General features: G+C 43.7%; 1 protein-coding gene across 8 annotated transcripts in view; it reads left to right on the top strand.

The window, feature by feature from the left end:
• Window positions 1-13145, top strand: part of GRAP2 (GRB2 related adaptor protein 2) — a 281374-nt gene that overhangs the window by 202392 nt on the left and 65837 nt on the right. For 4 of the 8 annotated variants that reach the window (XM_044302038.1, XM_044302035.1, XM_044302036.1 and 1 more), the window contains exon 3: window positions 11997-12068. The exons of the other annotated variants lie outside the window; for them this stretch is intronic. In XM_044302038.1, coding sequence (XP_044157973.1) covers window positions 11997-12068 — 72 coding nt within the window. The remainder of the gene's footprint in view (window positions 1-11996; window positions 12069-13145) is intronic. 8 annotated transcript variants of the gene reach the window in all.

A 13145-nucleotide genomic window follows, 5' to 3' on the forward strand; every position in this document is an offset into this window, starting at 1 on the left:
TTTGATTCAGCCAGTGCGACTCGGTCAGGGTCGTCATATATGAGACCCAAGGCCCCGAAAAACTCATCCACTGACCGAAGCGCCTGAGAATCAGTAGGTAAAGAGAATGCCCAGGACTGCGGGTCCCCCTGCAGCAGGGAAATAACAACACCCACCCGCTGTTCTTCATTACCAGAGGAGTAAGGACACAGTTTGAAGTATAATTTACAGGCCTCACGGAAAGTCAAAAACTTGTCCCTTCCCCCAGAAAATCTGTCAGGGAGAGGGACCTTGGGTTCTACAACAACCTGGTTACCAGTAGCAACCGCTGGGACTTGCGGTCTGTTGTAATTGCTGCTGTTGCTGGAGGACCGACGCCTTCAATCCTGCCACCTCCAAAGACAGGCCATGAAATTGTTTGGACAGAGCAGCAATTGGATCCATACTGGATTCTAAGTAGGTAAAAAAAAAAAAAATTTGTATTTTTCTTACCTACACAAAAATAAGGGCCAGATATAATGTAATGACCGGCGTCACACACAGGGAGGAACACAGGGAAAGCCCTGCCCAAGGGAGAGGGAAAGGTGGTGACCCCTAACTCTCCTTGCGGCTGGCACCTGACTGCCCTGACGTCCCTAGACGGGTTCCTCACCCGTGCGGCGATCACGTGCCTAAACCCTGGCTTTCCCTGAAATGAACCCTAGATAATGAACGGGCCGGTGGGATCGCTAGTCCTCACTACTGCACTAAGAGGGAAACACCAGGGAGAGGACAGACAAACACAGACAAACACAAACACCCAGGTGGACGACAACAACTGTCCACAAAGGTCCAACAGGGATCCGGAGGGTAGCGTTCTAAAGCAACAATCAGAACGCAGCAACACAGCTCCAGTGGGTCAGAATAGATGTCCAGGCAGGAAGCTCTATATCTGGCAACCAGAGAAGTGTGAGAGGGGAATATAAGGAGGATGGGAGTGCTGGACAAGGAACAGCTGAGAGAAGGAGCTACGGATCCCTGAGTGAGCCAAAAGGATTTGCAAAGCAAACCCAGAAAGCTACAATAAGGAAACATCCCTACCTTTCATAGAGTGTGCAGCCAACCGCTGCGACCTCCTGACCCCGGGTACAACGGAGTCAGGCTTGGCTCTTGACACCCTCGTGACAGCCGTGTCCTGATATCGTACAGCTTCAGGACGTAGTGAGCATAATTGTTCACTTTGACCTAATGCTGTGTGACGTCAGGTCATAGTGCAACACAGCAGGAAAAGTGCTGGATCTCCCAATTGGCAGCACTGTCCAGAGCAGGAGAGGTAAGTTGTTTTTATTTATTTTTTACTTTTATTTATTTTGATTCTGATGAAGATTGGGAGACTGATTTGGGGGTCTGATGAAGAATGGGGGTCCGATCTGAGGTCTCATGAAAAGTATTTTTTTCTAATTTTCCTCTTCTAAAACCTAGCTGCGTCTTATGGTCAGGTGCATCTCATAGATTGAAAAATACAGTATATACTCTCACATAAAAGACAATCTCCACCAGCACTGAGACAACACAGCTGTGTTGATTGCATGTTGTATGATGACGTGTAGTAAAGTGTTGCTGTTAAAGTGATTATCTCATTACGACAGTCCTTGACCATGTGCCCTAGAAGGGTATATGGTCTTCAAGTAAGTATTCTGCTCAAGACCCTTTCTATGTGCCAGAACATAGAGCTGCTCAAAAAAAAAAAAAAAAGTCTCTTAATGTGGTGTTTTAAAGTAAATGGATATTTTTTCATTTCAATGACTGGCTTTGTAATACTACATTTCCCCTATATCTCCCTGCAGTGGCCACTGCAGCGGAAATGAATGCGCAGGCCAAGCTTTCCCTGGGAATAATACTTGATGTAGAGGGGCTTCAGAAGCTGGGCATGCTGTGATCAGCTGATAGCTGAGTCAAATTTAAGGCCCCTTGACATGCACCAATAATTATTGAGATGGAGCCTTCCTAGGAACTCTTGTTCCCAACAAATGGCTTGTATAAAGATGGCACCAATCACCCAAATAAACAAGCAAACACTTGTTCGTCAGGTGAAGCATTGTTAATGAGGACACCAAAATCATTGTTTCTGTGTAGTAGAATGTCTTATGTAAACAGTAATCCACTGCCCAAAAGAAATGAATCTGGATGGAAACGAATGATCACTATATGTCACGGCCTATGGTATGTGGTGTGACACTTTCCTTCATTTGGTTGTCCGTGGCAACGCGTGGTGTTGAGTGCATGTGGTGGCAGTGTCCCAGCCCCATGGCTGTTCCCCAGGACATGATTGTCACACATGCCATTGCCCACGGCAACAGGTGTAGTGTGTGTTTTATGTGTGTATTCCCCTTTAAGTGGCCGTCTTCCCTTACTTTGTGTTTGAAGGGTCAATTCCCTTCTGTGTCTGTGAACACTGGGTGTGTTTGTTGGGTGTGGCTACTTGGGCCTATAAAGCCTCACTGTTAGCTCCAGTCTGTGGGTTGCTTCAGCCATGCTTAGCTGGAGCAGCCTCCTGTTATTATCATCTGCCAGTGGGGGCCACCCTTGTGGTCATAAGTTTATGTCAAGTTTATGTGTGATGTCTATTTGATGTTTTCCTTGTTTTTCTGTGCAGCTATGGATCTGGGTCCCTGTGTGTGGATGCGTTGTGATCTTAAGCTTGCCAGCACAGGGATCCAGTCAGCAAGGCTGTGGCAGGTTGGTGGAACTGGTTCAGTTCACCTGCCATATCCATAGATCTGTTTGTGTTTCCCCTTTTCCCTGCAGCTTGGCCAGTGAGACTCCTGTTCCTCCGTGTCCAGAAGGAACAGGTCGTCTTACCCTTTACTCCTAGTTCAGGGACCGGTCGGAGGGTGAGTAGGGATCCGAGGTTCTTGAGCATGGGTCCTCCTACCTTAAAGGTCGGCCCATGCAGCTAGGAGTTAGGGTCAGATTAGGGATGCGATTAGGATGTGACCTGCTCCCTAATTCTGTCGTCCTGGCCGAGCAGGGGTTAACATCATCTGGCATCGCACGGCTGAGGATTTTCCCCGTCCTCAGCCGTGACACTATAGCAATTACTAGTCCCCTTACAGCGGAGATGATTCCTGCATGTAAATGCAGCTCTCATCTCCTCCGACAAACAGGTAGTCATTGGGAATCAACAGTTCCTTCCTGACAATTGCCTGCTTGGTCGGTCTATGTAAAGAGGCCTTTAGTATAAAAATGGTTCATGGAGAGACAACTACTTTATGTTTCAGATAATATAGAGAAAGATGATAATACACAGTTAGGGCCCATTTACACGACTGTATTTTTCTTTCCGCATTCGTTTTTGCGGATCATATGCAGACCCATTAATTTCTATTGGACCACAAAATCCATGGATAGCACACTGTATGCTATCCGCTTCCATATGTCCGTTCTAAATGACCATATAAAAGATAGAACATGTCCTATGTGGTCCGTGGCACCATTCATGTCTATGTTTCTGCAAAAATACAGATTGCACACGGAATGTGTTCTATATGCAATCTGTATTTTGCAGAAACTTTAATGCCCTGTCATGTCACCATTGAATCTTTATTAAAATGATACCTTCCGGTTTTATTGCGGATCCCCAAAATACAGAAGGCATACGGAAACATACATTCCTTTTTTTTTTTGTGGACATGCGGAAAATGTTTGCTGAACAACTGAACCAGATATTTGCGGACCACAAATAACATACGGCTGTGTAAATGAGAAGAAGGGACATAGTAATACCTGTACTCTTCACAGTGACTGTCCGGGAGAACAAGAGGCAATATGAGGTAGATATAAAATGATCATACTAGACCATGATAGGTCTGATGGCTAGGTAAATCAAAAAGGAAAAAGAGAAAAACTGATCTCAAACAGATACGTAATAATTCAAGTGAAAGAAAGATAAACAGGTCCGCCATGCTCGCAGGTTCTCATACAGCTTATAGCCATGCACAGCAATATAAATGTATAGTAAAATAACGGGATCACATACTTGCAACAGCATTTTATTTAAAGGAAAACAAAACTGCTATTATGCATAACTGTAAGAAAAAGAAATGTAACTATAAAAACAGCCTACACCATCCATGTTACAATATATTATTAATGCATAAATGTAACACGCAATTATATAATACCACGTTTAAAGGTATGCAATTTTAATAGTCCCTAATCTTTTCTTGGAAATGGATTTTACATTAGGTGCACTTTTACAATTGCAATGATTTATGTGTTATATTTATTATGGTAAATATGCTGTGAAAACTAAACACTAAAAGCTTAAATTAACCTTTTTAATCTTTGCCACCTTGAAGCAAACACAATAGATATCATAATAATCTGTTTTCTTTTTATTCCTATGAATACTTTCACATTTGGCTACATTAAATGGACATCATTTTATGTTCTTTTGCTATTGCAGTAATCAGTAGAAGAAGCTGCTCTTGTATGAATTTCCATTGGAATATTTTTGCAATAGTCCACAGGGGTAAAAAAAAATTTTTAAAAATTGGGATTTCGGTTCTGATGCCCCCCACACGTACACAGCTATTCTCTATTATGTACAATTAGTACAATTTACAATAGTACGACTAATTTGTGCATAAATTATTATGTTAATAGCTGCAGCCAATTAACCACAAACCAGTTAGTGCACTTTCATAGTTTAAGCGTATGCGATGCTAATATTTGTTAAATGTTAACACCTGGAAGTAAATAATAGCGGCAAAGGCATTGTCACGACCCTTGGTCATTGGTCGTGACTCTTGTGGCCGCATGCAGTTGCCTGCGGTCTTGGTGTTGTTGTCAATCACAGGTGAGGGCTATAGTATGTTGCCTCACCTGTGGTTGCCGCTGGCAACATTGGGTATTTGGCAGCAGTGCAGCCTGAGTGGTGTTAGGCAGCTTGCTGCGGTAGGCATGCGGTTGCTCCTGGCAACCTCTCCTATAGGTGTGCCTTTTATTGGTGTGCACAGTGTGTTGTTTATCAGTGTGCACTTTGTGTGTTGCCCTTGGCAACGTGTTTTTGTGTGCACTTCCTTTGTCTGTTTGTTGTGCACGAGTTCATGTTTTGTATGCACGTAGACACCTCCCTTCACCTGCGGTTGTCCGCGGCAACGTTGTTGTTGTGTGCATGTGGTGGCAGGGTCTCGGCCTGCTGGCTGTTCCCCAGAACATGTTTGCCACGCATGCCGTTGCTGGTGGTAACAGGTGAGTGAGTTTGTGTGCTTTCCCCTTTATGTGTGTTTTCCCTTTCCGGTGGTGCTGGAAGGGTTAATTCTCTTCCCAGTGTGTGTGATGTCACTGGGTGTGTTCTGACCGGTGGGTGTGGCCACTCAGGCCTATAAAGCCTCTGTCTCTGGCTTGGCTCAGTAGGTTGCTTTCAGCCAGGCATAGCTGGAGCAGCCTCCTGTATATTACCATCTACCAGTGGGGGCCTCCCTTCTGGTCATAAAACTTTGTTTCACAGTGTTATCTAGGTGTGTGTGGGGTTTACCTATTATTGCAGCTTATGGTCCAGGGTTCCTGTGTGATGTCTGTGTGTGCTGTCATTGTTGGTGTCCTGAACAAACAGCACCTGCACATGGGTTCCTGGTTGTGTTGTTCTGTGGCAGGTGAGTGTTGTGTTGATTGCGTTTGCCTGTCACTGCCATAAGGTGTTTTCTGTTTCCCCTTGTTGCTTGGCCATTGAGACTCCTGCTCCTCCGTGCCAAGGAGGAGTAGGTCGTCTCACCCAGCTCTTAGGTCAGGGATCTGCGGAGGGTCAGCAGGGATCCGAGGTTCCTGAGTATGGGCCCTCCTACCATCAAGGTCGGCCCATGCAGGTAGGAGACAGGGTCAGAGTTAGGGACGCAACAGGAGGTGACCTGCTCCCTAATTCTGTGTTGTTTGGCCAAGTGGTAACCCTACCATCTCCTGGCACCGCACGGCTGGGGGTTTCCCCCACCTCCAGCCGTGACAGGCATCACCCTATTTGTTACAGAGATGTGCTTATACAGATTTGAAAAATTTTCTGCATTTATATGTAAATAAATCAACACTGAAATTGCAACGCCAAAGTGACAAGCCCTAATGGTATGCAAAGGAAGTAGCAGATGTCGCTAAGATCTTCAAATGCTCACATTTTCAAGCACCTAGCTCCAATCTGTGGCATGTGGGAGGGGCATAAAAGTCAGATTTAAAGCAAAGTTTTAAAACTGAGAGGGACAGAATCCTTGAACTAAGAGACCTTGGTTTATCACAGATCTCTAGAATCCTAGGCTGAGATGTCAGCAATGTTCAATGTTGCGTGTCCTAGTGCAAGGGAGAACAATGATGGAATCGAACTGGAATGACAGCAAGAGATGCACAGAGGCAAACCTCCTCAAGGACGGAGCATCTCATTAAAAGGATGGCCAGTAGTGATCCATTCTCTGCTGCAGGTGAAATTGGAAGTCACATCCCAAGCATAGGGTGGCCAACAGTGTCCACAAAAACTAAAAGAAGATGTTTGCATGACATTGAGCTCTGAGTTTGATGTCCAACTACAGGTGTTCAATTGACCATTTGGTTTTTACCTCAGGTACAATAACAGCTCAGCGTTCTATAGATTTGGTCTTGGATCCATTGGTATAGCCATTTATCCAAAGAGTCCCAGGAGCTGTTTTTAAACAGGACAATGCCTGGTTGCATGTTGTGAACAGTGCTACGATGGCCTGAAGCATCTCCACACTTGTCTCCTATTGAGCACATATAAGACATCGTTTCGTCAGCAACTGCAAAGGTAGCTTACAGCGATTTTGTATTTCCCATGGGTCATATGACCTAATTATATAATACATGAGGAACATGTCACTGCCGCAGCAATCCATTGGTTGCAGCAGCCATGTGACCTGTATCAAAATGGATGTTGACACAGGGAGAACAGAGATGTGCAGTGGTCGTAGAGGAGCAAAGGAGTCAGAACCCAGTGGGAACCCAGGTGTGTTTCCTTCCACCGCTACAGCAACGTGAGGGGACAGCCCAAAAGGCCCCGGTGGGTGAACAATCCTTTTAAGATTTAAAGGGCTTTACAGAGGCTAACTCAAATTTTACAAATCCCCTTAAAAAATTCCCCTCCATAATGAATTTTTTTTTTTATATACTTATCAGAAAATCTGCTCATTCCCCTTGGATCTGCGTAATGATTTGGACATGATGAATAAACGATGCGTCATTGTTTCTGTCTCTTGCCTGACATTTTGATTTCTATATTTTACATCTCTTCTGGAATATTCCCGCCTTCTACAAGTCCTCACATTTACCTAATATTTTTTAGACAATGAGACACTCAGTCACCAAACTGCTTTAATTTCCCTAGACAGAGGCAAGTTCATGAATGTTCCCTCTCTCTAAAATGTTTTAAATAAATACAATTTCAGGTTATACCCTCCTTGCGCCTTTTTCTTCCCAGGAGAGCAAAGCAATGTATAGCTGCAGGGATAAAATGAAATTGCCAGCCTCTCACCTCTCCATCCACGCTCTGAAAGCTTCAGTCAATTAACATGGAGACAGAAACCTTTGTGTAATCCATAGGGGATACAGATAAACTGGCCTTGCTGTTATTCTGTGCTTTGGGAAGGTAACTTAATAGTTTTTTTTTTTTTATTCTGCCATTCATTTAACTTAGACCAGGGAACAAGGACCTGTATGCTGATCCAATAGACGAAACATAAATACGCTTGTTATTTTTCGACCTGTTTTATTCAGAAGTTGACCCTGTTATGTCAACTGAAACCCACACACTATTCACAAAGTATTTTATTCAAGGCTGCATATCTGTTAATCTCTCTCCTGCGGAAGGTCTACAAGATGTGTTGACAATAAGAGCAAGTCTGTTGCAGTAGACAATTGCAATAAAAGAAGTAATAGAGATCTGTTTGTCAAGAAAAAGGTTATCATATCTCACTCTCCCAGAAATAGACCAGAATCCATATAATCAGTATGACACGGCCCTTGGTTTAGAAACTGCAGATGACAGGAGCTTGGTTCCACCTGACCTGACCTTCTCCTTCTAGTTCTGAATCATTGGGTATGGTTTGAACTTCTTTTCACATTCCTTGTCTGAAAGGGGGAAAAATATCTATCAAGATATGAATGAAGGTGTTTAAAACACTCAGACTTCGATTACAATCCCAGTCAAAGCCTTCATTGTCAGATGTTCAAAACCCTTCTAGACCTAGGGCATCTGTAGAATAGACAACAAGGATAGATTTGCTTCAGCGATGTTTCGGTGACCCAGCGAGGTCTTTTTCATTGCCCTCTTAGTTTACCTAGATGATTCAAGTGGTACTCCAATATATACAACTTGATGCTTGACTGTTGAAAATGTGTAGTGCAAAACAAAAAACATCAAATATAAATGAATTAAATGTTATCATTAGTTTCCCACATCATTATTCACCACTTACTGGCCCAAAATCTGATGTATAGCACACTGTTTAGTGTTACGACCTGTAGTTCAACTTCAGCTTGCTGGTCGAGCATGCTCAGTTCTAGCACCAGGAGTTATAGGAAGCTGTAACTGAGAACAAATATGAGCGGCTCAGCAGTGAGGGAGTACAATATGAGAGGCACAAGAAGAGGGAGATTTGCTCCTCAGAAGCATACATAGGTCTAGATTTACTAATCCTAAAGATGAGGCAAGCATAGAGAGGCCATCTAGACCTACACCAGATTGTTTACAGTAGCTCAGGCAGGATGATCAACGTGGTGCAGGGATAGACACTTTGTCTAGCTCTATGCCAACTATTAGTTGGCTTACCTTGAGACATATTTTTACGCTAGAATTGTGTCTCAATTTTGGTGCAAAATGGCGCCTCCTAGGCCCACCTTTTATGTAAGCGGCACCCTTTCCACCATTCCCCACCACCATGTCAAGTATGTCGGACAAGAGTGTAGAAACCCTTGATGCTCCAAATTGCGGTCATCTGCACCACTTTTTAGGCAGATTTTAGGCACACATTAGTAAATCTGGGCCATAGAGCCGAGCATCTATCTAAGCCTGCTGTGATAGATACATATGCTGTCTACAATAGTCACTTAAACGGAGACTACACCAAGAGGTAGCGGCCTGGTGGTTCCCCTGCAGCAGAGTCCAGAGTTAAAGGGGAATTCATCCCTTTTTGATGGTCGTTTTTAGCAGCTGTTAAGAATGGAAGCCAAACGGATCTAAGATGGCTGTTAAAAACAGATAGATGGCTAGAAAATGGATGTAAAAAATGGTTAAAAAATGGCCATGAAAAACTGACTATGGGGGAAATATATCAAAATTGGTATAAAGCAAAACTGGCTTAGTTGTCTATGGCAACCAGATCTCCTTTTGAAAATGAAAGGCGGAGTCTGATTGGTTGTTATGTTTTGATAAATTTTCTCCAGTGTGTCCGTTTTTAACAGGCGTTTTTTTCACAGTGCATAAAATACCACATTAGACTAAGAAATGTCTCATCTGAGTGACTTCTGGTTCTTGTATCATACTGCCTGTAGCAGAACTGTTACTATAGGAGAACTAGCCTCCCAGCATGGAATTGCTAAGATGCAGCTGTTATTACATGAGAGATGAGTTGTACTGTTTTGTACTATCTATGCAATATGTATGGCACTCTATTCCAAGGCTGTAGATATTGGAACTGTATGACACTTGTGGGAAATATGTCATATTTTTTCATAAATAAAAAGTACTAATTTAGCATTGAATAGCACCTTCTTGGCAAAGTTTGCACAATTTACCGTATTTTTCGCACTATAAGATACATCGGACTATAAGACTTACACCTCGTTGAGACAAAAATAAATAAAAAACATTCTACTTATTAAACCTTCATAGTGGGTTTAATGAAATGAAGCGTCAAAATCACAAACTTTTGGCTCTAGCTGAGAGGTGGGGCAAACTCTGGTGTTTTAGTTGTGTGTGGGCATTGTAACACAGAAGGCGCAGACTACAGGGTCTTATCTGTGGGGGGATTTAATGCTGACACACTGTTATAGGGGGATCTGCTGCTGACATACTGTTATGGGGTAATGTGCTGCTGACACTCTGTTATGGGGGAATGTGCTGCTGACACTATGTTATGGGGTGAATGTGCTGCTGACACACTGTTATGGGGGGAATGTGCTGCTGACACACTGTTATGGGGGGGAATTTGCTGCTGACACACTGTTATGGGGGAATATGCTGCTGACACACTGTTGTGGGGGGAATGTGCTGCTGACACTCTGTTATGGGGGGAATTTGCTGCTGACACTCTTATGGGGGGAATGTGCTGCTGACACACTGTTATGGGGGAATGTGCTGCTGACACACTGTTATGGGGTAATGTGCTGCTGACACTCTGTTATGGGGTAATGTGCTGCTGACACTCTGTTATGGGGTAATGTGCTGCTGACACACTGTTATGGGGTAATGTGCTGCTGACACTCTGTTATGGTGGAATGTGCTGCTGACACTGTTATAGGGGAATGTGCTGCTGACACACTGTTATGGGGGAATGTGCTGCTGACACACTGTTATGGGGGAATGTGCTGCTGACATTCTGTTATGGGGTAATGTGCTGCTGACACTCTGTTATGGGGTAATGTGCTGCTGACACACTGTTATGGGGGAATGTGCTGCTGACACTCTGTTATGGGGTAATGTGCTGCTGACACACTGTTATGGGGGGAATGTGCTGCTGACACTCTGTTATGGGAGATCTGCTGCTGACACGCTGTTAGGGTGGAATGTGCTTCTGACACACTGTTATGGGGGAATGTGCTGCTGACACACTGTTATGGGGGAATGTGCTGCTGACACACTGTTATGGAGGAATGTGCTGCTGACACACTGTTATGGAGGAATGTGCTGCTGACACACTGTTATGGAGGAATGTGCTTCTGACACACTGTTATGGGGGAATGTGCTGCTGACACACTGTTATGGAGGAATGTGCTGCTGACACACTGTTATGGAGGAATGTGCTGCTGACACACTGTTATGGAGGAATGCGCTGCTGAAATACTGTTATGGAGGAATGTGCTGCTGACTCACTGTTATGGAGGAATATGCTGCTGACACACTGTTATGGGGGAATGTGCTGCTGACATACTGTTCTGGGGCATCTGTACTGACGCACTCTTATGGAGGAATGTGCTGCTGACACACTGTTATGGAGGAATGTGCTGCTGACACACTGTTATGGAGGAATGTGCTGCTGACACACTGTTATGGAGGAATGTGCTTCTGACACACTGTTATGGAGGAATGTGCTGCTGACTCACTGTTATGGAGGAATATGCTGCTGACACTCTGTTATGGAGGAATGTGCTTCTGACACACTGTTATGGAGGAATGTGCTGCTGACACACTGTTATGGAGGAATGTGCTGCTGACACACTGTTATGGAGGAATGTGCTTCTGACACACTGTTATGGGGGAATGTGCTGCTGACACACTGTTATGGTGGAATGTGCTGCTGACACACTGTTATGGAGGAATGTGCTGCTGACACACTGTTATGGAGGAATGTGCTGCTGACACACTGTTATGGAGGAATGCGCTGCTGAAATACTGTTATGGAGGAATGTGCTGCTGACGCACTGTTATGGAGGAATATGCTGCTGACACACTGTTATGGGGGAATGTGCTGCTGACACACTGTTCTGGGGCATCTGTACTGACGCACTCTTATGGGGGAATGTGCTGCTGACACACTGTTATGGGGGAATGTGCTGCTGACACACTGTTATGGGGGGATCTGTACTGACGACTGTTATGAGGAGATCTGGTGCTGATACACTGTTATGGGGGACACTGTATTAGGCTTATACACTTATATGGGACACTTTATTAGGCTTAGACACTTATGGGGGACACTTATACATGCATAGGGTACGTTAAGCTGGTACCTGAGCAGTGGGGCAGTCAGGTGGGGAGGAAAGTACAGGCACAGCATTCACGTTATCTTTAAGTAATGTCTGCACCCACCATCTCCCTCCAGCAGTATCTCTGGAACAGGGGACAGGAAGAAAATGTCATCGCTTTGATGCACGGGGAACTGGAGGACAGCCAGGTTAGTACACATGCCGATAGATGGCATACATTGCATGCCTGTCCAAATGCCGCACAGGGTGGCCTGCGATGTACACGTGATGTATCGGCCATGCACTATATTTTCCCCCCATTTTTGGGAGAAAATAAAGTGAATTTTATAGTCAGAAAAATATTGTATTTGTATTCCCTTTGTGCATTATCTGAGCACTGTATGGTGCTATCTGGTCACACTATGCACTATTTGGACATACGTGACACTGCAAAACAGTATGGTTATCATATCAAATACATTCTTATCTTCATTTTTTTCCATTACTGCATGTAGTTTGCTACCATTTACTCTTATAACTAAATTGAGCTTGGTGTGGTTTTGGTCTAGGTACAACTTTTCAGATTTTCAGACAATGTATGCACAGTTTATCTAGAGAAAAATCTGAGAACAAAAAATCATTGCTGCAGAAGGTACATTTTCATTCTGACCAAGTTTTATTAAACACAATTCCATCAACTTCTAATTAATTTGATGCCTGCAATAGATTTTATTTCAGGGATCAAGTGGATAAGCAGCTAGAAGACAGTTCTGGCACCACTTCTTGGACAGGAAAAATCGATAACGCTTTGTTTTAGCCAACAGTAGCTCTCGGTCAAACAACTTCCAAATCTCATAAACATTAGATAGTCAATGCATCCGAAATTGCAAGAATATGTCAAGATATGGCCAAATGTAGTCCTCACTATCCTTTTCCTGGATCTTTCCCCATGTATACAGCACACATTAAAATCGAATTTTTCAAAACCAACATGCGTACACATTTAGTCACACTACCAGAAAATGAAAAAAAGAACACCTGGAAAGCTTAACGTGATTGAAGATTGACAAAAAGTGTCATCTGCTAGTGGTGCCTGGTCAATGATCACAAACCAAAGTGGTACACCTTTTATTTTAGGTTCTGCAGCAGGGTATATGTTGAGGTAGGGTGTATAACCATGAATTATGAGATCCGGGAAGAAACAGGCTTAACACAACTTAAGTGGGCAAAAATTTTACTATACTGGTAAAATATGTATGCAAAAGATAACATACAGAATAAAGTAA

The sequence above is a fragment of the Bufo gargarizans genome, chromosome 7, assembly GCF_014858855.1.
Source record: "Bufo gargarizans isolate SCDJY-AF-19 chromosome 7, ASM1485885v1, whole genome shotgun sequence".
NCBI classification, from domain to species: domain Eukaryota; kingdom Metazoa; phylum Chordata; class Amphibia; order Anura; family Bufonidae; genus Bufo; species Bufo gargarizans.